Here is a 24,347-nt window from a genome sequence, read left to right as displayed (position 1 = left end):
GGTGCCTTTAACTTGGCACTGTTTCGGATATTTTTTGCTAGAAGAATAAACATATTTAACAGAAAAGAGTATAATACAATGGGCAACATGGTGGCACAGAGGGTTGCATTGCTGCGTCACATTCTGAGGCTCTGGGTTTAATTCCTGGGGTGCTGTCTGTGTGGAGATGTTCTCCCTGTGTGCTTGTGAGTTTCCTCTGGGTGTTCCAGTTCTCCTCCCAGTCCAAAGACATACTGGTAGATGAATTGGCTTCCTGGTGTGAATGTGTATCTGTGTGTCCGTCTGTGTGTGTGTGCTTGTCTGTGTCTGTGTGTGCCCTGCAGCAGACTGACGTCCCATCCAGGGTGTATCTCACCTTGTGTCCATTGCTTGCCAAGATAGACTCCAGCTCCCCCACCTCCCTGAATTGGATAACGTGTTTAGGAAATGGGATGGATCAATACATGGAGTATAATATAACATAGAGCTGGTGTAGGACACTTTTGGAGGAATTTGACAGTGAAGGAACCTGTACCTGTAAGGAGTTAACAATTAAGTCCTCAAGAACTGTCTTGCTGTTTTGTGCATTCCCAGCTGGCCTAAGTTCCTTCAAGGTCTCTTGAGTGGAGGTGTAATGTATCCTATGCGTGATTTATCAACATGAAAGTGAACAGGGGTCACAGCTGATTAGGGTCTTGGTTAACTGCCTGAATGTCTGACCTTGTTTACACCCTATAGGGTAACAAACTGTTACTGACCACATGTATGTTTTTGTATGGAACTTTTGCTCATATTCGAGAATAAAGGCCTGTTGCAATCCGTAGGAAAGTGAGTGAAGTGAACAAGGTCAGCCTGTTAACTTCATCTGTCCTCCGTTTTTTAGTGCAACAAAAAAAATATCTCCAGCTTGATTGACCAGAGTCATGTGGGTTTACTGAGAAGGGGTCTAACAGCAGGAAGTTGCAGGCTCTTCGTCCTGATGCTCCGTGCTTGACTGGAGCAGGCAGTCCGAACTGATCGGGGAGCAAATGTGATTCCAGCGAGCAGGGTGAGCAGGCTGGTCCTGTCCCAGCCGTGTTTCACAGTCCCCTGCCAGCCAGCCAGAACGTGCTATTAAAGCTCATTTCTAGAATTGATCGAACTCTTCTTCTTAACTCATTAGTGGCAGTATACCCCGGGGGGGCGACGCCTCTGGAAACGCACAATGCAGAAGCTGCCAGTCTAACATGTCCAGGCCAGCAGCACGTCCTGCTCTCCATTCCCAGGCACTGTGGTTTCTGTGCTGGGGGTGGATCCTGTCAGTCACTAGTCTGATTGTCACGGGTGTTGAAGGGACGAACCGTGGAGAGGCAGGAGAGCGGAAAGAGACCCATATGCGTAGCGGCGGAACGGGGAATTAGCCGTATGGAAACCTATGCACTCAGGCAGCGGATGTGGGGCGACCTGGAGGCTAGGCGGGTCTCAGGACATCCGAACGTCAATACTGAGCCAAGGTGAATGAGCCCCAGAGAGAGAGAGACTGGAAGGACAGCAAAGCACAGGAAACTAGGGACAGGACAGAGTAGGAGGTGACGCTGATGCTATACACACGTACGGTTTGCCCAATTGTCTTGCTTAATTTGTAATTTAACCCGACACAACAGGCACACACTGCAGAGACCCCCAGACAACAGGGGGCTGGTCACTGCGGGTGCTCAACTGCCCCCCACAGACTGCCCATCTCAGACCCTCATCGGGGGCTATTCCAAAACGGCACAGCAGGTCAGGGGCAGGAGGGAGAAATTGGTTCAGTTAAGGTGGGGGGGGGTCTTCTGGGTGGTGAGAGTGTACAAAACTTTGCACAGAGTGGAATTTGATCAGGACACTGCCATTAATGCCCCTACTTCTAAAAACAGCGCCAGGGAATCTTTACTGGCCATTCAGAGTCTTGGTTTAACATCACATCCAAAAGACCAATGCTCTGCCTCTTGTATCAAGGTGCCCCCAGTCACCATACTGGGACATTAGTTGGAAGTTGGGGTTCTAAGGAAAGAGCACCACCTACTGGTCCACACACCACTAACAGCACCAGCCTGCCTTTCTTTAGAGATCTCTCATCCCTTCTCCTATCATTCCTTGCTGAACGTCTGAGATCTGTCCAGACCAGTCTCCAGGGTGGTAAAACTACTTCCCAGATGGATTTTGAAATAACTTGTATCCAGTTCCTTGAGAGTCCTTGACAGTCACCTCTATTCAAAGCAAATGCATCTTCACCTGTCTGTGTGTGTCTGGCTTTCTGAGGCCGGAACTTACTCCGGTTCCTGTTGGACCTCCTTCCTGGTGACGGAAAGCATAGCCAGCTCCTGAGTACTTCCTAACTTCATCTGAACCGTTTTCACTGCAGATGGCATCCCACTGGCCTTGATGGAGCAGTAATGGAGCACCAAAGGAGTCAGTATAAAGACAATGGAGGAGCAAGCAAGCAGCTGTGTTTCAGTCTCTGGGTCCATTTCCCATAACCCAACATCTCAGGCACCTGCAGGAGGCACTGATCCTGCTGGAGCGCTCTCTGGTTCCTGGGACTTGAGGGACCAGTTCTGAGGGGCAGGTGAGCTATCAAGACTTCTGGATCTAGAAGACAGATAGGAAAAACAAGAAAAAGACAGAACAAGATCTTCATCTGAGTTCTGTTTTTTCCCACTTGGAGTTTGTGCTGAGTCAATGAGGAAAAGGAATCAAACAGCTGTGAGGGCTGGGCTCAGGATTACAACCACAGAGAAACCCATCATTAAGGACCAGCATGTCTCACTTCACTGCAGAAGCATTGTGTTTCATGGCCTGCTGTCTGCACAGGAATGCAGAGCACTAAAAGAGAAAAGATGAAACCAGCCTGAGAAAACAGATGTCGTGTCCCTGACCCTGCTGCTTGCTGCCAGGGCTTGGCGACGGGTTGCTGACCACAGCCTGTGTGAAATTACAGAGCACAGGACAGACGCGGCACCTGGGCGGAACAGCAGGGGCACCGTGCAAGTGGGGAAATTAGTGGAAAACATCAATCCTGCTGCAGGATCAGGAAAGGGAGAGGGAGCTGATCGGAGCAGGTATCAGTCCACGCTAAATGCTGCAGTGCAGTAGGTTTGCACGCTGTCCTAAAGCCCAGTTTTGAAGGAAGATCTGCAGCCACCTCTGTCCTGGAGTGAGCTTCCATCCTGCATCAAACACGAGCGAAAACAACTGAGATTTCCGTGTTCAGAGTGCCATTGAACGCCATTCTTCCTCGTCACTTGAAAGCAAATCTGTTTGACTTTTAACAGCCCAGTGATTCTTCTGCATGAGAAAACAGTAAATCTCAGCTCCCCACCCATTCTACCTGGAAAGAGACCTCAGGCAAGTTAAACTCCACAGCCCATTAAATCCAATATCTGTAAAGCAATTACGAGGGAGGGCTGAAACCGCCTTTCTTGTGCTGCCAGGGTCCAATAAGAGGATGGGTCTAGGAGACGATAGGAGAGAGAAAGCCGGCCTCCTGTCTGACGGCTATATAAAGAGGCTGAGGTCTGTGCTCCCTCACCCTGCCTGCCTGCACAGCTCTCTGCCTCTGCAAGAATGGCGACAGCATTCTCCCTGCGCAGTGTCTCCCTGCACCCCTTCCGCACTAGGGGCTCTGCCTTCGGGGTGCGCCCGGCTCCCAGCGTGCACGGGGGCGCCGGCGGCTTCGGCACCCGGGTCTCCAGCATCAGCGCCGGCGGGGGGTACAGCGCCGGCGGGGGGTACAGCTCGGCGGCGGGGGGCTTCTCCGCGGGGGGCGGCTTCTTCGGCGGCGCCGGGGGGGCCGGAGAGGCCGACCTCGGCACGTCCGGCAACGAGAAGGCCACCATGCAGAACCTGAACGACCGCCTGGCCAGCTACCTGGAGAAGGTGCGCTCGCTGGAGGCCGCCAACGGCGAGCTGGAGCTGAAGATCCGCCAGTTCCTGGAGAAGAGGGTCAAGGCAGGAGACTGGGACTACAGCCCCTACTACAAGACCATCCAGGAGCTGCAGCTCCAGGTGCGTACTGCTTTTCCAGCCTGATGTTCGCCCTGCACGCAGGGTTGTGCTCTCAGTATACGACAACTGTGTTGTAAGCTGTTGGTGTTTTATGTCGAAAATATAACAGGGTCACGAGTTTTCACACCTCAGTCTTTACTGGGAGTGCAGATTCGTGATCTCGAGCATGACTGCAGGTAGATACTATGTACAGTATTCGGCAAAATACTGCAAAACTGAAATGCACAAGCCAGCAGAAACAAATGTCATTCTTCCTGAAGTAGTACAAAAAAAATCATTTTCCATGAGCACACAAACAGCAAAGTGTTTGTAGTCAATCTCAAAAAAGCTCTACTTTTACTCATGCTTTGCCATCCCAAGAAAAATGTGCACAAAATATTGTGCTTTCAGAGCAAAAGAACTTCACGGCAATTCTGTATGATTTAAAATCCATTCTTGGTATTTGAAAGTTGACATAGAGGTAAATTCCTTTATGAGGGGGAAACTGGTATTTCTGCTCCATTCATTATGATCATCCACTTGTTTCTGCAGACATGCCAAACAATACAAAACACATGTTGCTCGGTCTTGCTCACTTTAACAACCAAAAAGCGCACATCTGTTTGCTCATCTGATCCTGGGAGCAGGAGTTGCCCGTTTCTAATAGATCAGGGGGGCTGGTAATTTGTTCATCAATTAAAACAAGTAAATAGACCATCTGGTCCTTTAGGGTCTTGCAGTCATCAGTTTTTCATTCTAAATAAATGAATCATTTTATTTAAAAAAATCATCTTCACCTGATCCTAGTTTAATTGTTCCCGGTCTTTATAAATTGGTGATTTAACACGCGTCTACAAAACCGGCTGGCTAGGGGCCCTAGAGGAGCAGAGTCAGGGGATCCTGCTGCAGTCTGATGGTGAAACCATACTAAACACTGATCAGCTGGAAAAAAAAAGCCCAGTAAAAGAGTAAAGGGAGCAAGAGACAAACACCTGGAGATTCTCTGCTTCTCCTGCCAGTAATTGGCAAAGTTTACAGCACCGGTGCAAAATTAACAGCAAGAATTTTTATTTGTTTTTGTGGCTGGAAAGCCATCCTGCCCTCTGAGTCGTGTGTAATTACAGAGCAGCGCCCATGGCCTCTGACTCCAGCTTGTTACCTCCAGGAGGCGTTTTCTCTCGCCTGAGGGAAGGAGCTCTCATGATTTCCCTTCACTGGCTGCTGTCCTCATTCACACGCCCCTGCTGTCAGGTCGATCTTACTGTCCCACACTGAGGCATTAGTGGGTTAGAGTTCGCTGCCCACGTGCTGCTTCACAATGTTACAAAAGCGATTGTGTCTTCTGAGATGTCAAAGAGCCCTTTCTTGCAAATTTGCTTGTATTCAGATTGAATCTGGCATTTTCTGTTCTTCAGGCCAGTTAATAGCTCTGCTGTGAGCCCCTCACCCCTACTCCCTGTGCTGTGTGTGCGCCCCTCACCCCTACTCCCTGTCCTGTGTGTGCGCCCCTCACCCCTACTCCCTGTCCTGTGTGTGCGCCCCACACCCCTACTCCCTGTCCTGTGTGTGAGCCCCACACCCCTACTCCCTGTCCTGTGTGTGAGCCCCTCACCCCTGCTCCCTGTGTGTGAGCCCCTCACCCCTACTCCCTGTGCTGTGTGTGAGCCCCTCACCCCTACTCACTGTCCTGTGTGTGAGCCCTTCACCCCTACTCCCTGAGCTGTGTGTGAGCCCCACACCCCTACTCCCTGTGCTGTGTGTGCGCCCTTCACCCCTACTCCCTGTGCTGTGTGTGCGCCCCTCACCCCTACTCCCTGTGTGTGCGCCCCTCACCCCTACTCCCTGTGCTGTGTGTGCGCCCCTCACCCCTACTCCCTGTGCTGTGTGTGAGCCCCTCACCCCTACTCACTGTCCTGTGTGTGAGCCCCACATTCCTACTCCCTGTACTGTGTGTGCGCCCCTAACCCCTACTCCCTGTGCTGTGTGTGCGCCCCTCACCCCTACTCCCTGTGTGTGAGCCCCTCACCCCTACTCCCTGTGCTGTGTGTGAGCCCCTCACCCCTACTCACTGTCCTGTGTGTGAGCCCCTCACCCCTACTCACTGTCCTGTGTGTGAGCCCCACATTCCTACTCCCTGTACTGTGTGTGCGCCCCTAACCCCTACTCCCTGTGCTGTGTGTGCGCCCCTCACCCCTACTCCCTGTGTGTGAGCCCCTCACCCCTACTCCCTGTGCTGTGTGTGCGCCCCACACCCCTACTCCCTGTGCTGTGTGTGAGCCCCTCACCCCTACTCCCTGTGCTGTGTGTGAGCCCCTCACCCCTACTCACTGTCCTGTGTGTGAGCCCCACACCCCTACTCCCTGTGCTGTGTGTGCGCCCCACACCCCTACTCCCTGTGCTGTGTGTGAGCCCCTCACCCCTACTCCCTGTCCTGTGTGTGCGCCCCACACCTCTACTCCCTGTGCTGTGTGTGCGCCCCACACCCCTACTCCCTGTGCTGTGTGTGAGCCCCTCACCCCTACTCCCTGTGCTGTGTGTGAGCCCCTCACCCCTACTCACTGTCCTGTGTGTGAGCCCCTCACCCCTACTCCCTGTCCTGTGTGTGCGCCCCACACCCCTACTCCCTGTGATGTGTGTGAGCCCCTCACCCCTACTCCCTGTGCTGTGTGTGCGCCCCTCACCCCTACTCCCTGTGTGTGAGCCCCACACCTCTACTCCCTGTGCTGTGTGTGCGCCCCACACCCCTACTCCCTGTCCTGTGTGTGCGCCCCACACCTCTACTCCCTGTGCTGTGTGTGAGCCCCTCACCCCTACTCCCTGTACTGTGTGTGCGCCCCTCACCCCTACTCCCTGTGTGTGAGCCCTTCACCCCTACTCCCTGTGCTGTGTGTGAGCCCCTCACCCCTACTCCCTGTGCTGTGTGTGCGCCCCACACCCCTACTCCCTGTCCTGTGTGTGCGCCCCACACCTCTACTCCCTGTGCTGTGTGTGAGCCCCTCACCCCTACTCCCTGTACTGTGTGTGCGCCCCTCACCCCTACTCCCTGTGTGTGAGCCCTTCACCCCTACTCCCTGTGCTGTGTGTGAGCCCCTCACCCCTACTCCCTGTGCTGTGTGTGCGCCCTTCACCCCTACTCCCTGTGCTGTGTGTGAGCCCCTCACCCCTACTCCCTGTGTGTGAGCCCCTCACCCCTACTCCCTGTGCTGTGTGTGAGCCCCTCACCCCTACTCCCTGTGTGTGAGCCCCTCACCCCTACTCCCTGTCCTGTGTGTGCGCCCCACACCCCTACTCCCTGTCCTGTGTGTGAGCCCCTCACCCCTACTCCCTGTGTGTGAGCCCCACACCCCTACTCCCTGTGTGTGAGCCCCACACCCCTACTCCCTGTGTGTGAGCCCCACACCCCTACTCCCTGTGCTGTGTGTGAGCCCCTCACCCCTACTCCCTGTGTGTGAGCCCCACACCCCTACTCCCTGTGTGTGAGCCCCACACCCCTACTGCCTGTCCTGTGTGTGCGCCCCACACCCCTACTCACTGTGCTGTGGGCCACTCACCCCTACTCCCTGAGCTGTGTGTGAGCCCCTCACCCCTACTCCCTGTGCTGTGTGTGAGCCCCTCACCCCTACTCCCTGTGCTGTGTGTGAGCCCCTCACCCCTACTCCCTGTACTGTGTGTGAGCCCCTCACCCCTACTCCTTGTCCTGTGTGTGAGCCCCTCACCCCTACTCCCTGTCCTGTGTGTGCGCCCCACACCCCTACTCCCTGTCCTGTGTGTGCGCCCCACACCCCTACTCCCTGTGCTGTGTGTGAGCCCCACACCTCTACTCCCTGTGTGTGAGCCCCTCACCCCTACTCCCTGTGCTGTGTGTGAGCCCCTCACCCCTACTCACTGTCCTGTGTGTGCGCCCCACACCCCTACTCCCTGTGCTGTGTGTGAGCCCCACACCTCTACTCCCTGTGCTGTGTGTGCGCCCCACACCTCTACTCCCTGTGATGTGTGTGCGCCCCTCACCCCTACTCCCTGTGCTGTGTGTGAGCCCCTCACCCCTACTCCCTGTCCTGTGTGTGAGCCCCTCACCCCTACTCCCTGTGCTGTGTGTGCGCCCCACACCCCTACTCCCTCTCCTGTGTGTGCGCCCCACACCCCTACTCCCTCTCCTGTGTGTGCTCACCCTGTCTCTTGCTCGCCCACAGATCAACGCTGCCCGCGTGGACAACACCAAGATCCTCCTGCAGATCGACAACGCCAAGCTGGCCGCTGACGACTTCAAAATGAAGTGAGTCCCTGTTGTGAGTTCCTGTTGCATTGCCTGTCCGGAGAAGCTGGAAATCTTTCAACAGCCAAATTATTTTAGAACGCTTGTGATGAATGTCTGAATCCTGAGGCTGAACCTTTTATGTCCAATAAGGGGAAGTTAATTTTAGGATTAGGTGTCAGGATGCTGCTTCAGTTACCTGGGCCCTTCAGACTAGTCTGCTGCTGTGGCCTGCAGGTATGAGAACGAGCTGTCCATGCGCCAGTCCGTGGAGGCCGACATCGCCAGGCTGAGGAGAATGCTGGACGAGCTGACGCTGGCCAGAGCCGACCTGGAGATGCAGATCGAGGGCCTGAAGGAGGAGCTGGTGTTCCTCAAGAAGAACCACGAGGAGGTGGGTGTGGGGCGCAGGGGACACTCAAACTGGGGTTATTACATTAATCCTGCTGCAGCTTGCATAAACAGCTCTAAGGGAATTCAAAAAGCAATTCCCAGACTACAAGGTGAGGTTACATCAAATTCTAAAATGTACAGAAACATTGACAGTGAAGAGATTTCCAATTACCAGAGCTTGTGAAACAAACTGAAAGAAATGCAACTAATTGGGTAAATATTTCACATTGTGGCAGACCTGTCTAGGGACAGACTGCAGTAACAACAGCTTGGCACAAGATGTCCTCCTACACCTTACATTAACTGTCAGCGCTTTGTTGTATCTACTCAGACTGCTGGAGCCACCTGAGTACATGGTGAGGTCTGTGACAGAAATATTAATAAGTTACACGAGTAGTAAATGTGGTTAGACTCCAGATTCAAACCTCAGAGCCCCCAAAATGCACACCCAAACACAGAAACCTCCTCTTGTCATGAAGAGTCTGAACACCACCAGACCCCTGACATGCGAGAACTTACTCCTGCAAACTCTCCTGGGACTTTGGAAAGGGATTTTGCAGAGCACCCTCACCGTGTTGCACTGAATGCAGGCTATATTGCACCCCTGTCTCTCAGTGAGTCTATAACCCCCCTGTCTCTCAGTGTGTCTATAACCCCCCTGTCTCTCAGTGTGTCTGTAACCCCCCTGTCTCTCAGTGTGTCTGTAACCCCCTCGTCTCTCAGTGTGTCTGTAATCCCCCTGTCTCTCAGTGTGTCTGTAACCCCCTCGTCTCTCAGTGTGTCTGTAACCCCCCTGTCTCTCAGTGTGTCTGTAACCCCCCTGTCTCTCCAGGAGTTGGCCATGCTGCGCTCCCAGATGGGTGGTGGCTCTGTGAACGTGGAGGTGGACGCACCGCCCCAGCAGGACCTGATGGAGGTGCTGGACGGGATCCGGGCGCAGTACGAGGGCATCGCCGAGAAGAGTCGCCGGGAAATGGAGGGCTGGTACAAGGGCAAGGTGAGGCATCGTGCTGGGCATCACCCTGGGCATCACCCTGGGCATAGCGAGGAGCACAGTGGACTAATGAATCAGGCACTACAGAAACATCCCTCCTTCAGCAATTCTGGCTTCCTTACAATTCATGTTTATAATTGTGGCATTTCACACAAACACAGGAAGAAATAACCTGTGAGCAGTGAAGTGATACCTTCTCCTTAATATTCACCCTGAGTAATATTCAACTACATTTTCCAGGGGTGGGGGTTGCAGTGGGAGGGTGGGGCTTGTAGCTGGCAGTGTTAACGCCCGGACTCTTCTGCCTGTGCAGTTTGACGCGCTGAACCAGCAGGTGGAGTCTAGCTCCAGTGAGATCCAGACCAGCCGGAGCGAGATCAATGAGCTGAAGAGGACCCTGCAGGGGCTGGAGATCGAGCTGCAGACCCAGCTCAGCCTGGTGAGGGACGACCGCCACTGCACAGCTCTCCAGACCATCACAAACACCACTGCAACAGTGGTTCACCGATAAACACCATTTTTAGATGAACCACAAATTACAACATTATGCATCACATATGAGCACAATTCAAGTTTCTGTCCCACCTGTAATTAATTTACATTTTGATTTAACATTTTGCATCATGCTAATAAAAAGAGTATTTGACTTTATCAAGTGTTTCTTCGCTCCACTTACACCAATGAGACTCAGCACGAGCATCCTGCATCTTAGAGTCTTAGCAAATTTCCATATCAAGACATTTTCCTGCTTCATGTGTTTCTGTTGAAGCTTCGCCTCATCATGTGCAAGAGCACACTGCAGAAGGGTTATAGACAGGCTGTAGGAGCAGGAAATGTGCTCAGTAAGGGAGAGTGGACCATGGTGTGGACTGGTACGGGACAGAGCGGCGTACTGGAGAGTCTCTGTTCTTGTTACTGGTATGTTAAGGGTTTGAGTCTCGACTGCAGACGCTGCTGTTACACCTTGAGTGAGGTGCTGTACCCCAGTGGGTCCAGTCCACCCAGGGGTATAACTGGGGACTGTTTCTGGTGGCGACCCCATGCAATGACAGATCTGGAGATGACCGGTCCCAGCAGGGAGATGCCCGCCCTGAGCTCCTGTCCCTCTGTTCCCCTGCAGAAAAGCGCCCTGGAGGACAATCTGGCCGAGACGGAATCCAGCTACAGCGCGCAGCTGACGAAGCTGCAGAGCCAGGTGACCCAGCTGGAGACGGAGCTGGGCCGGGTGCGCGTGGACACCGAGCGGCAGTCCAGCGAGTACCAGATGCTGCTGGACATCAAGACCCGGCTGGAGATGGAGATCGCCGAGTACCGCCGCCTGCTGGACGGGGAGGACGTGGGGTGAGTGGGGTCAGGTGTCACGCTGGACAGAGAGATCAATCCAGCAACACTCTCTCTGCCACGCCTGTAGCCTCTCTCAGGCTGTGCACACAGGTGGACTCCCCTGCACAGGGCGAGAGCTGTGCCGCTCGCTGGGGTAAGAGGCCCTGTGCTCTGCAGCTTCTGACACCTGACCAGCTTTACATTAAACCTCTTCTAGTCAACAGAGACAGAGACGAGCTGTACTCTGTTCACCAGACCTAAAAACAGTCAGCAAGTAGTAATAATAATAATAATAATAATAATAATAATAATAATAATAATAATAATATTTGCTTACACTTACATAGCGCTTTTCTGGACACCCCACTCAAAGCGCTTTACAGGTAATGGGGATCCCCTCCACCACCACCAGTGTGCAGCCCCACCTGGATGATGCGACGGCAGCCATAGTGCGCCAGAACACTCACCACACATCAGCTATCAGTGTTCAGTGTAATTGTTGTTTTAATCCCATGCATGTAGTGATGTTAATTCCAGGCCTGTTTATCTTTTCATTTAGCTTGAAATCCAAGGACCTCATCATGATATGTATTCCCCCACCAGGTGAGACTGTACATCGCCCGTGAATCAACAGCGATACGATCACATTCTTCTACAAATTAATAGGGAGGGCCGACATGTTGTGAACTCCCTTCCCAGTGCCTGGGTTTGCTGTGCGTTCCCTGCATCGGAGCGTCACTGAGCTTTGCAGCTCTTCCAGATAAAACAATTAGTGGGGGGTTGCGTAACTGAGGAATGTGCCTGATTTTGACGGATTACCGCCAAAGCCTGGGATCTAGAGAAACATGTCAAGAGAAAAACAATTTCATGGCTAAGAAAACAGTTGGCTTTATCTGTCATCTGTCTTCATCAGAGTTAAAATAACAAACAGTGAGGCACTTGTGTCCCAGCGTCTCGCTGCTGTGACGTGGGAGGACATGCCTGCAGCAGCCCAGGGCGGCTCCGGGAAGCTCCTGATCTCTTGTCAGGGGGCTGTGTGCAGTAACAGTGGATTGTCATGTCAATCCGGGTGGTTAAATCCTCCATTCTCTCCTTTCGGGCTCTGCACATCTGTCCAAACGCTCAGTGTCTGTCAAAGGCATTGCAGATCAGTGCTGGGCAGCGACAGGCAATACAGTAGGTGTGTCTCTCCCAGCTGTCCCAGGACAGAGACAGCTGAGCTCAGAGCAGAGCAGCACAGCTGCACACACCTGGCTTCTGAGCTGGATAAGGACATGTTTGGTAGGTCCCCTACTGACATCTTTAGTCTTTTGAATATTTCGGCTGTTTAAAGCCCGTTGTGCCGGAACAGTTTTGTAAGTGCTTCAGTCTGCGGGTGCTTGTTTGTAAGCAGTGCCTCTCTGTGCAGAGCCGCAGCCGGAGGCACCCCCGAGCCCCAACCCCGAGCGCTCGCGGAAGGTCAAGACGATCGTGGAGGAGCTGGTGGACGGGAAGGTGGTCTCCTCGGAGGTGAAGGAAGTAGAGGAGAAGCTGTAGGGCTGCCCCGGCCCGCCCTCCAGGAGGCGCTGTGGGCCTGCAGCCCCTCAGAGCCCCTCTTGCTGCGTCTGCACTTCGCCATCTGTGCCTGGACGCGGTTTTTCTGCCTGCGTAGCGGAAATTGCAAGGCCCTGAGATTTGCCGTTTTCTGCCTGTTTCTTCCCTTCGCTTGACTCCAGCCAGCCGGCCGCGATCTGTCCCGCAGGGTGTGGGTAACGTGAGCTTCCTTGCACTGTCTCCAAACGCTTCCCTGGCCATGCCAGAACACCTCCTAACGATATCATGTAATGAGTAAATAAACCCGATGCACGCCCATTGACATGAATGCTTATTGCTGTTTGCCTCTATGCCAGATGCCTGTATGCTTTGGAACTGGGCATTAGTGATTTGCTGTGTGTGAAAACCAACCCTCAGTGCCTGCTGAGTGGAGATCTGTGAAAACTGCTTCTCTGAAACAATAAACAAGAGCTCAGAGCTTGCGTTGTGAACACCTGTGACGTTTCCTGAGCCTTCCTAAAAACATTCTGCAACACAACCCTTTGACTTTTTTTTCTGGATTTTTAGTTCGACTATTTCGTACTTGAAATAAACCAAAATGATAATAATAATCGCTGACACTTATATAGCGCTTTTCTGGACACTCCACTCAAAGCGCTTTACAGGTAATGGGGATCCCCTCCACCACCACCAATGTGCAGCCCCACCTGGATGATGTGACGGCAGCCATAGTGCGCCAGAACGCTCACCACACACCAGCTCTCAGTGAGGAGGAGAGCAGAGTGATGTAGCCAATTCATAGATGGGGATTATTAGGAGGCCATGATTGGTAAGGGCCAATGGGAAATTTGGCCAGGACACCAGGGTTACACCCCTACTCTTTTCGAGAAGCAACCTGGGATTTTTAATGACCACAGAGAGTCAGGACCTCAGTTTTACGTCTCATCCAAAGGACAGGGCCTGTTTACAGTCTAGTGTCCCCGTCACTATACTGGGGCATTAGGACCCACACAGACCACAGGGTGAGCGCCCCCTGCTGGCCCCACTAACACCTCTTCCAGCAGCAACCTTAGTTTTTCCCAGGAGCCTCCCATCCAGGTACTGACCAGGCTCACACCTGCTGAGCTTCAGCGGGTTGCTAGTTGTGAGTTGCAGGGTGATATGGCTGCCGACATGGCTGTTTGGAAACAACAATTGACCATACCTGTAAAGAGCTCAGGCGGGCGTCGGTATGGTAGGTGACCTTACAGCAAGGGGAGGGAGAAATGGGTGCTGGATATCAGAAAACACTCCTCCTTCGTTGTGAAAGTCCTGGGTGGCTGGAGAATCTCTGAGGTGGGGGAAGAGCTTCTCAGCCGAGCCCCGTCACTCTCGTCTGGAGGGAATGCAGATTCCCAGTGCATATTCCACCCAGACCCACCGCCTCGCTCCTGAACTGGACTGACCGCAGGGCCGTTCCCACCTGAATCCCCGTCACCTCCCGAATTCCGGTACTACAGGTGTCGCTGCCTTCTCTTCCTGCACAGCGAGAGGCGCAGGGTCTCCAGGAGGTCAGGCAAGTTCCTCTTGTCCGCACGGGCGCAGGGTCTGATTGCAGCAACCAAACACAACAGTGCCCCCCCCGCCCCCCCCCGCGCCTGGAGCTGGCTCACCCAGCCTGTCCGGTCTGTCTGCCTCTGTGCGAGGACCGGCTGGGAGCTCCGGCGCCCTCTGCTGGGCATCCCGCCTCACTGCTAAGAGCAGTCGAGAGAAATCCTCTCAGAGCCTTTCTAGGCCTTGCGCCAGGTATCGCTCATGAGAGAGGCGAACCCCCAATAAGGTGTTTGAGGTGATTGTTTTTCTCTTTGTGTCACCTAAGGGACCTGATCGGGAATAACAAACAGGGTGATCCCGGGGATAGTCCTTCACGCACTGCTCAAGGCTGTGTCGAGCTCGCATTGTCGGATGTCGGGCGAACGGACAGTGAAGAGAAAAGCTGTAAAAACGTACACAAGCACTAGCATATAGCCTATGTGTTTATATGCGCCCTCCATTCCCGTGTTTGTCAATGAAAAAAGATTAAATCTTAGTCTCGAGCACGACAGGGACCAGGAGACACTCGTGGAAACTGAAGAGACCTTTTAAAACTGAGGACGGGAGGTGGGGGTCTTGAACAGGCACGCTGTTGAGCTCGATAACCTGTGTTTCAAGTAACATACTTAGATCACTCAGCTAACTGACAGGCAGTCGTGTTCCTGTGTTTAGTTTCACTAATTCGACTTCATTCTTTTGAATTAGCTTGTCATACAGATAACACAAAATAAAGCAGAAATGAACATGTCTTTTTCCAGACATGCTAGAGTGAGGTCCGGGTGTGGACCCCCCGGCTGCTACGCAACTGCCCGGAGCCCGGGGCGGTTCGGCAGCTCGGTCTCGGTTCTCTGCCCGGAGCCCGGGGCGGTTCGGCAGCTCGGTCTCGGTTCTCTGCCCGGAGCCCGGGGCGGTATTTCCAGACGCTGTTTTTACCCCCTTTCCTCCCTCAGCTCAGGTCGGGTCTGAAGCGCGCAACTCACCCGCGGTCATGTGGAAACAAGAGACCGGAGCGAGATCCTACACCTTACTTTCAAGTACGTGCGTGTGGGAGATCGCTCTGGTCTCGTTTCCTTTTCTGAGAAATAATCATTATTAGGTGAGTTACTCTTACTGATAACATCAGCAGCCTCAATAATATGGACATAAACAATTGCGTTTAAACTTAGAAAATGGTACAATTGAAACAAGTCAATGCCGAGAAACACGTTCTCATCCAGATATTTTGATATAAAAACCCTGCTATTCTTTATTTCCATAATAGTTGACTTATATGAAATGCAGTCATGTTCTGCTAATTATTGTGTAATAAGATAACATACAGCATGAAGCATTATTGGGTGATTATCAGGTTCTAAGAGACACAAAAGCTTTTCAAAGGGAAAACTGAATGCGCGACTTTGCCGACCGGCTACCAGATGTTGTGGAGCCCGAAAACAATAGGAGGGTAATGGGGGGGCAGCGCTCGCGGAGACACACCCGAGGGTGAGGGCTTCACGCGGAGCGCAGCCAGACTGCGGGCGGCGGCGGCTCGCGGGCAGGTGTAGGTGGGGGCTCACCTGCAGCGCGTCAGTCAGGCATTTTCAATGGACGCAGGCATGAATCACAAAAGGATACAAACGCCCATGGGCCGCCCCACCCAGTCTTTCGGCTTTATATAGATCTTCCCAAGGGCACTTTGCCACCGTGCGCTCTTAGTGTCACTCGGGGTATTTGCTCAAGCGCTCTCACCACTCGGCGACCCATCTTGCTACTTCGGAAACAGAACATGGCTCAGACACTGTCAAGCAGAGGCTACACCAGCTACTCCTCCAGGTCACTCTCCGGGGGGTACAACCCACGCATGTCCGCGGCGCGGGCGCCCAGCGTCTACGCCGGGGCTGGTGGCAGCGGTGCCAGGATCTCCTATAGCTCCGCGTCCTCCCTGTCCAGCGCCGCCGGGGGCGGCTACGGCGGCCGTTTCTCGCTGTCCAGCGCCCCCGGGGGCGGCGGCGGCGGCTTCTCCCTGTCCAGCGCCCTCGGGGGCGGCGGAGAAGTGTCTCTGAACGACAAGGCCACCATGCAGAACCTGAACGACCGCCTGGCCACCTACCTGGAGAAGGTGCGCTCGCTGGAGGCCGCCAACGGCGAGCTGGAGCGGAAGATCCGGGAGTGGTACGAGAAGAAAGCGCCGGTCGCCCGGGACTACAGCGCCTACGAGAAGACCATCGCCGACCTGCGCCAAAAGGTACAGTACCTGTCCGCAAGCTTTGTGAATTCACACACTTCCACAGGGTGTTGAAGGGCACACTCATTCTTCTCACTGTGATAAATATGATATGAAATAGTGTTTTCGCAGTATTACGAGCTGTGGGGTAAATAAACGCCCGGTGCAGCGGAATTCGGTGAGACCGCAGGTGCGAAATCGCGTTCACACCCGCTCCGCGCAGAAAGTGTGACTGCAGGGCAGTTAGTGAAAATAATTCACAGAAACTGGCAGGAGCGGTTAGACAGTGAAAACGTCGCCAAAGCCGACTGTTGGGAAGTCGGAAATGCGTGACTGACGCTCGCTCCTATTAAAGCTAACAGCGCTTTCAAACAAAACTGTTTCATTTTTACCCGTGAGAGGCAATTTTCGAAATGGTTTTGTTTTTCACTGCAAGAAAAAAAACGTTGCGCTGTCCAGGAGAATGAGTTGGTTAATAATGCAGACCGAGCCGTTCGGCTAAACGCCTAATGAGAGTTCAATCCGCACCGAGCTCCGCGTCTCATTGTCTTTCAGGACACGCGTCACCAGAAAACAAAGGAGGGCATCGGGTTCCGTTATCAACCCGCTGAGGATTTTAAAACTACCACACGCGTTGCTAATTATCTCTAGTGGGAAAAAAGCCCGCGGCTAGACAACGGTGTAGGTCGAGTGAAGTACTAAAATAGATTTATCGTTCTGGTTTTTATCCCTATAGGCAACGATGAGAAACTTGAATTGTAAGTGCCCATTTTCGGATTTGAACCCGTTTCCCCTTCTAAAGCTGTCTGCTGTAACCGAGTTCATTCCTCTCATGTCCCCGCAGATCCACTTTGCCACCATGGACAACGCCAGGACCGTCCTGCAGATCGACAACGCCAAGCTGGCCGCGGACGACTTCAAAGTCAAGTGAGTCCGACAGCCCACATACCCACGATGCATTTGCGGTGCTGCGTCACCAGAGGGGCTAAAAAAGACCCCAGAGGAGGCAGACAAAGCCGTGCGGAGGGAGACTAGAGCAGTCCTGAAGCAGACATCCCATGCGTGTGGCACAATGCCAAGCACAAACCCGAGCAGACACAAACACCACAGCACCTGGTCTAGAACACCTGATACAGACACTCGTGCACATAAGGGGTCTGGATGTGTTTCAGGACATTCTGGTATGTTCTGGGGGGGATCCGCGCTCCGCAGGCCAGTGAGAACCGTCCCCTCCCGCCTCTCCCCGCAGGTATGAGAACGAGCTGTCCATGCGCCAGTCCGTGGAGGCCGACATCGCCGGGCTGAGGAGGGTGCTGGACGAGCTGACGCTGGCCAGAGCCGACCTGGAGCTGCAGATCGAGGGCCTGAAGGAGGAGCTGGTGTTCCTCAGGAAGAACCACGAGGAGGTGGGTCTAGGGCGCAGGGGCGCAGGACCCTCAAAAGAGGAGCAGATCAGTCCTGAACCTTAGAGCACTGATCCAGAACGTCATCATCACTTCATACAATACTGTTTGTTAAAATAAGAATACATGCAAATCCTCGCAGGATGAGACTGAAAGGAGGTTTGAATACTTCACCCTGTCTCCAGCGGACTGCTTTTTGCCCAGACCCCACAGAGAGGTCACTGTAGCTCCGAGCGCAGGGCGAATGTGTGCCATTCCTGCTCCTCTCCCGCCCCCTGACTCTCGCCCTGTGGGCGCTCTTGCAGGAGCTGGCGGCTGTGCGCGCCCAGATGTCCTCAGGCTCTGTGAACGTGGAGGTGGACGCGGCGCCCCAGCAGGACCTCACCAGGGTGCTGGAGGAGATGCGGGCGCAGTACGAGGGCATCGCCGAGAAGAACCGCCGGGACATGGAGGGCTGGTACAAGGACAAGGTGAGGCATCGCGCTGGGCATCACCCTGGGCATAGCGAGGAGCACAGTGGACTAATGAACCAGGCACTACAGAAACATCCCTCCTTCAGCAATTCTGGCTGTTGCTCTTCAGTTCAGTTACCCAACTGGCAAAATCTGCAGCTAAGATTAAAACTCGTGATTGATCATTATACTATGTTGCGTGTTAAGATGTTGATAGATTTGAGCCTCCCTGCCTCATGAGAGTCAAAATTAGGGTACGGAACCAGAGGGCACCTCCAGGGGCCAGCACATTCAGTTTGCCAATGCGCAGCAGCCTGGTGTAGGAGCAGGCTGGGGGGGAGGGGAGTCTGCCACAGAGATGCTGACCTCCTGCTGCGTTTCCCTCCCGCAGTTTGACGAGCTCAACAAGCAGGTCAGCACCAGCACGGAGGCCATCCAGACCAGCCGGAGCGAGATCAACGAGCTGAAGAGGACCCTGCAGGGGCTGGAGATCGAGCTGCAGACCCAGCTCAGCATGGTGAGCAAGAGGGCGGTTCTGGATCCATACTGCAGCCAGGGAACTGGGGGCCTTTAAATGCCTGGGATTAATAATAATTATTAATAATTGATTGCCTGTGAAACCTCAGTCCTGCATTATCGCACAGCTGGGGTTCGGCCCCTGTGACAGTCAGACGGGCCCCCACCCTGTGAGCTGACCCCCCTGTGGTTCTGTCTCCCGCAGAAAGCCGCGCTGGAGGGCACCCTGTCGGACACGGATGGCCGCTACAGCAGGCAGCTGACCCAGCTGCAGGGCGCCATCAACATGCTGGAGACGGAGCTGGGCCGGGTGCGCGCGGACACCGAGCGGCAGTCCAGCGAGTACCAGATGCTGCTGGACATCAAGACCCGGCTGGAGATGGAGATCGCCGAGTACCGCCGCCTGCTGGACGGGGAGGACGTGGGGTGAGTGGGGTCAGCCGCAGCACAGGGGGGGGCTCGGCTGGGGGCTGGGCTCTGGGGTCTTGGCTTGCAGAGCCCTTCAACGGTACTACAGCCCTTTTTTATTCCTCTTTGCAGGAGAGGGTCTGTGAAAACGACAAAGGTGGAAGTCGTGAAACAAGAGCTGCCCAAGCCGCCCAAGCCAGGTAAAACTGCTCGCTCTCCCGGTAGCTTCGGGCTGACCCCCGTGCGAAACGCGCGGCCGCTCGCTGCGCCCCCCCGTGTTTAACAGCCGCTCCCGTCCCGCCCCGCAGAGCCCGTGGTGACCAGGAAAGTGAGGACGGTGATCGAGGAGGTGGTGGACGGGAAGGTGGTGTCGCGCACGGAGGACGTGGAGGTGCTGAAGAAGTAGGGCCCCTGTTGCCATGACTCCCGGGGAGCCGGCAGGAGAGAGGGAAGGGCGCGGATCTCCCAGAACCGGCGGCGCGCACCCTGACCTATGACATCATTCAGCACCCCTGTTTTTCTCTGCTCCTGCTTGTCCTCTCCCGTAAAAAAGAAAGAAATAAAAAAGGAGTCGCGCAGTTCAAGATCTTGTGTGCCAATTCTTTTTAGAAAAGCTGAATCCTGTCTCATTTGACCGCATCAAATTGTCTTGATAAGATAACGAATTTGCTGTTAGGGGGGTTTATACTATTTTTAATAAGGTGACATTTCAACCATTATATACTGTAGCTCGGACGACAATCAGAGGCTTTGTAAGATATTTAAAGGGCATTATCTATGCTTTCAAAACAGTATTTATTATTATACTACATCTAAGGGTTATAAGGGCTGTTATCATGAGTAACAGAAGGAGGACAAGGGGTCCTGTACATTCAGGTTTTTCCAAGAACCAGAGCACTCTCACTGCTCACTAAGCGCTGTTACAGACACTGGAACGTCTGTTTGGTCCAAACAACATTCAAACACGCTGTCCCCAGGATAGAAACCACACCTGTTCTAAACTTGTTTAAACTCTGTATACAGCCAAGGGAGGGCAAAGACTTCTTAAAGTGACAGTGTAATAAACATTAAGTAGTCTCGTTACCGCCCAGGTCTTCGCGCACCTGTGTTCAATTTCCGTGCTGTATTTATGCACCGCCGGCCGCCCTTACCATCCTGCCGCTGCTGCAGGCGGCCCCTCCCTGTCTCTACAAGCTGCGCTCCGGCTCCGGCGGCGCCTCCGCGCCTCCGCCCCAGGGCCGTCTGCTCCGGCTGGGTCCCTGCTTCTCACTGGCTCTTGCAGGAGCGGAGTGGATCCGCACCGGCTGGGAGAAATCTTATGTGTTCGCTTTCTATCCGTGCCTCTTTATCTTAGACGCATGGAAACCTAAACGGGCGAAAGCACATTTGAAGACGACCACAGGCGTTCGTCGTCAACGGGCTTTATCCTCGTTTTGTCTTCGCTGCTTGTTAGCTTTTTTTTTTTAAACTCTCGGCTAAAGCAACACGAATCAAGCAAACAAAGGCATTAAAAATGAGTGCAGAGGGCGCCACACCCTGTCAGTGCGGGTTTGGGAACCGTGGTCAGACTTTGGGATGGCAAGGAAGTTCTTTGTGTTCCAGTGCTATAGGGAGAGGGTATGTCCATTCCCTGTGTGCTGTACCTGTGGAGGTGGCAGCCCTGTGCTCTTCATCAACATTCACTTTCAGGAGGGTTATTCTAGGACTTCATTTCTGAAGACATTGGGGATGGTTGATTTTGACACTCGGTTCAGAAGTCTTTACTGCTGCACTTTACTATAAGGCTCCCCGATCAAGAATGGCAACCAGGATTCAAAAGTGTCTTTATCGATATGGATCAGATTAGTCAAAAAAACATTCTGTACTGATCGTCTAATGGTATGCTACAGGCCACCAAATGCAGGTATCGATTCTATCGATCATGAAATTAAGAACTTAAGTACAAAAGAAGTAGTTTTAATGGGCAGCTTTGACTTTCCCAACGCAGACTGGAGAAGACCTACAGCAACACTCGGCAGCAGGAAATGAAATGGTACATGTGACTGCTTTCTCACCGGTATGTGAGCTGCTACAACAGGACGTGCTTGTATAGATCTCTTCTAATCGAACAATCGGGGCAGAGTGAGGCACGGAGAGGTGAGAGGATCATCGGTCATCTGTGATCCTAATGGGGTGTTTTACAGTGTATTTTGAAAGTGTACAGACAGGTGATGCCAAAAGGGGTGTAAACCCAGAAAAGCTCACTTGGAAGGAAGGGGGGTTTAAGAGAAGTAGAACTGGATAAGATGGATAGGGAAACAATAAAGATGAGACGGAAACGGTTTAAAGAGACACTTCATTACAAAACACATTCTCTGGGCTGATTCCAGAGCAGCAGAAAAACAACCAGGTGCAGTCTGGGAGTTACAGGAAGGTTCTGCACTGGCGCACTGAAAGAACGAAACCTTTTTAAAAAAGACCCAGAGAAGACCACCACAGCACCTGTGGCAAGTATTCATGATCCTCAAAAGAGTTGCCAAGGGCAACCCAGTGGGTTTTATCAGAATGAAAGTGAACAGAACGGGGGAAAACTATGCGGAAGTGCCTTTAAAAGGGAGATCAATGAGAAAAGAAGAAACATTTTTACCCAGAGGGTGGTGGGAGTGTGGAACAAGTTACCCAGCCATGTGGTTGAAGCTGAAACCCTGGTTTCTTTCACATAATGTCTGGATTAGATTCAAGGTACTAACTACCAAACAGGCCGACTGGCCTCCTCTCATTTGTTACTGTTTTTCTGGTCTTAGTGCCTTAATCCTGTGAGAACAGGATGTATTTGTAGCTCGGGGCCTTGTCTTAGCTTTTTTGTTTTCTAGCGTTCAATGTATTGAACTGTAGCGGAGTCTTGACCTGCAGTGAGCAGGTGGCTTCTCTGCGATTCACGGAGGGAGAGAGGAAGAGACATCCCACACATTCTTCAGGCAGGGGCCTGTCACGCTGAGATCATCTCCCTGAATGAAATCAAAGCTTCTGGAATCTGCACGTAGATTAGGCCTCATGCCTTTTGTCATTCATCATCTCTCACAGCTCCTCGGTGTTCCAGACAGCTGAGCAGGAGATTACAGGAGAGATTATGAGTGTCACCCTCATGGGCAGGCGGAGTGTGAAAATGATTGATGGGCCCTCTGTCGTGTGCGAACAGAAGACCCAGCGCTGAGAAAGCTGCAGGAAATAAACCCATTAGGAGGAGCAGCAGCTAATGTGATCTCCTGTGAGCGAAGAGGCCAAAGAGGAAATGTCATTAACGTGCTGAGTGTCTGTCAGCTTGGGGCCTTTCGGAATGGCCAATTTAAACTCAACTGTGCACTGCTGTCGCGGGTGAAAGCTCAGCTCACTTTGGCCCTGGGGAGCCCTCGTCCATGTGGTTTTAAAGGTGTCAATCAATGACCGATCTAGATCAATCAGTCAATCTGGTATTATGTGTCCTGAAGCCATTCATGTGTCCCCCTGCATTCAAGTTGGAGCCCCCGATATGGATCACACAGCACATTAATTCATTAATTACACTTGTATAGCGATTTTCTGCTCCACCTGGATGCTACTCCAGTACACTCCCCATACACCAGCTATTAGTGGGGAGGAGAGCAGAGTGATGAAGCCAGTTCAGAGATGGGGATTATTAGGAGGCCATGATTGGTAAGGGCCAGGAGGAAATTTGGCTGGGACACCAGGGTAACACCCCTACTCTTTTTGAGAAATACCTGGGGATTTTTAACTACCTCAGAGAGTTAAGACCTTGGTCTTACAACCCATCCAAAGGAAGGCACCTTTTTACAGTATGGTGTCACTATACTGGGGCATTAGGACCCACACAGACTGCAGGGTGAGCACCCCCTGCTGGTCCCACTACCACCCCTCCCAGCATTAACCTCAGCTTCCCAAGAGTCTCCCATCCAGGTACTGACCAGGCTCACACCTGCTGAGAACCAGTGGGCTGCCAGCTGTGATCTGCGGGGTGATATGGCTGCTGGCTATGACTATATGACTCTACTCGGATCCCAGTCCGTCCGCAGAGCTGGAAATACAGACGTACGTGCTTTCTCCATGTGGGTATACTACACATGCATGTATTTTATTAACTGGTTTTAGTTAATCATTTAATACGATCCAAGCCACAAGCTATTGGAACGGCTGTTGAGTTTGGACGTCAGAATCACCCTGTCACTAACTGCTGTAAACCTTCCCCCGATCTTCACCTGAACCGCTCTCTAAGCTTCAAAGAGTTTCGGCTTTCACTTCGGTCCTAAAGCAAGCCTGTAAGGAGTGTTGTGAGGAGCCACAGCAGGGCCTTTCTTCAAAGTAAATCTCTTCTTAGTGTACGGGGATTATCCAACAAGCACTTTGCTAATCTGAGATAAGTTGCTGGCTTTGTGCAGGCACGTCAGATATTCACACTCGGTTTCCAGCGAGGAATCCAACCCCCATTTCATCCATCCATCCATTTTCTAACTGCTTCATCCAACACAGTGTGAGGGGGCAGCTGGAGCCTATCCCAGCAAGCAGCTGGCACAAGGCAGGATCCATTGCAGGCCACACAAGAGACACACTCATACCAGGGCCAGTTTTCCCAGAAGCCAATTAGCCTGTCGGCATATCTTTTGACCGTGGGAGGACACCAGACCACCTGGAGGAAACCCATGTAAACACAGGGAGAACATACACACTCCCCCCAGACAGCACCCATGGTCCGGACTTGAACTCGGAGCCCCACTGAACTCACCCCTGCACTTCTGTGCTGCACATCCCTGTGTCGTTTTGTTTTTATTTCTGTTTCTGGTTTTGTTTAGCTGTCTTTCACTTGGGGTAACCAGATCATATCATTTGCATGGCAAACAAAGTGAAATAAACAAAACATGCTGCCGGCCTCTGTTCCACTGTCATTACTTGCAGAATCAATTTTTTTTACTGTTGAGTCGAAACACAAAAATGCCACAATAAATCCACCAAGGAGTTCATTCGTGTAAAAAATGCCTTTAAAAACCTAAAAGCAGCTCGTAATTTTAAATAAAATCCTAGAATAACAGCAGAATGCTATCAGAGAGCTGGCAGGGGCAGATTTGCATGTTTGTCTGGAGTAATTATGTGACAGAGGACTGTAATTATCAGGTTTTACAGAATGTCAAGTTTTAGTCTTTGAATTCCAGGGTGGTGTACCTCAGCCCTAGGCGCCCCCCTCCCCCAGTGTCTCGCCAGCGGCTCTGCCCCCCCTCCACAGAGCCTGTGGTGGCCAGTCAGGTGGGTCCAGTGGTTTCTGCCTGTCCTACAGCAGTGGCCAGCT

The 24,347-nt window shown here is 52.8% G+C and overlaps 2 protein-coding genes across 2 annotated transcripts; both read left to right on the top strand.

The window, feature by feature from the left end:
• The first annotated feature begins 3,512 nt into the window (after positions 1-3,512).
• LOC148638858 (keratin, type I cytoskeletal 19-like) lies at positions 3,513-12,974 on the top strand. The gene is made up of 8 exons (XM_088623316.1): positions 3,513-4,005; positions 8,175-8,257; positions 8,474-8,630; positions 9,462-9,626; positions 9,937-10,062; positions 10,744-10,964; positions 11,506-11,549; positions 12,355-12,974. The coding sequence occupies exons 1-8, from the start codon at positions 3,565-3,567 to the stop codon at positions 12,480-12,482; spliced, it is 1,365 nt and encodes a 454-aa protein (XP_088479442.1). The 5' UTR covers positions 3,513-3,564; the 3' UTR covers positions 12,483-12,974.
• A 2,739-nt stretch (positions 12,975-15,713) lies between these two features.
• Positions 15,714-19,611, top strand: LOC148638857 (keratin, type I cytoskeletal 19-like). The gene is made up of 8 exons (XM_088623315.1): positions 15,714-16,275; positions 17,099-17,181; positions 17,504-17,660; positions 17,963-18,127; positions 18,501-18,626; positions 18,831-19,051; positions 19,166-19,233; positions 19,342-19,611. The coding sequence occupies exons 1-8, from the start codon at positions 15,817-15,819 to the stop codon at positions 19,437-19,439; spliced, it is 1,377 nt and encodes a 458-aa protein (XP_088479441.1). The 5' UTR covers positions 15,714-15,816; the 3' UTR covers positions 19,440-19,611.
• The last annotated feature ends 4,736 nt before the right edge of the window (positions 19,612-24,347 follow it).

Source organism: Lepisosteus platostomus, chromosome 28 (assembly GCF_059453375.1).
Source record: "Lepisosteus platostomus isolate fLepPlt1 chromosome 28, fLepPlt1.hap1, whole genome shotgun sequence".
Classification (NCBI taxonomy): Eukaryota; Metazoa; Chordata; class Actinopteri; order Semionotiformes; family Lepisosteidae; genus Lepisosteus; species Lepisosteus platostomus.
Note: the sequence above shows the minus strand (reverse complement) of the source record. Positions and strands in the feature narration are given on the sequence as shown.

What these genes read in the sequence shown, in the direction of transcription:
- LOC148638858 (XM_088623316.1), top strand. Translation starts at nt 3,565, where the DNA reads ATGGCGACAGCATTCTCCCTGCGCAGTGTCTCCCTGCACCCCTTCCGC. An exon ending in GCTGACGACTTCAAAATGAA is followed by an intron (nt 8,258 to 8,473) that starts GTGAGTCCCTGT and finishes TGTGGCCTGCAG; the next exon opens with GTATGAGAACGAGCTGTCCA. An exon ending in TGCAGACCCAGCTCAGCCTG is followed by an intron (nt 10,063 to 10,743) that starts GTGAGGGACGAC and finishes GTTCCCCTGCAG; the next exon opens with AAAAGCGCCCTGGAGGACAA.
- LOC148638857 (XM_088623315.1), top strand. Translation starts at nt 15,817, where the DNA reads ATGGCTCAGACACTGTCAAGCAGAGGCTACACCAGCTACTCCTCCAGG. An exon ending in AGGGCTGGTACAAGGACAAG is followed by an intron (nt 18,128 to 18,500) that starts GTGAGGCATCGC and finishes TCCCTCCCGCAG; the next exon opens with TTTGACGAGCTCAACAAGCA. An exon ending in TGCAGACCCAGCTCAGCATG is followed by an intron (nt 18,627 to 18,830) that starts GTGAGCAAGAGG and finishes TGTCTCCCGCAG; the next exon opens with AAAGCCGCGCTGGAGGGCAC.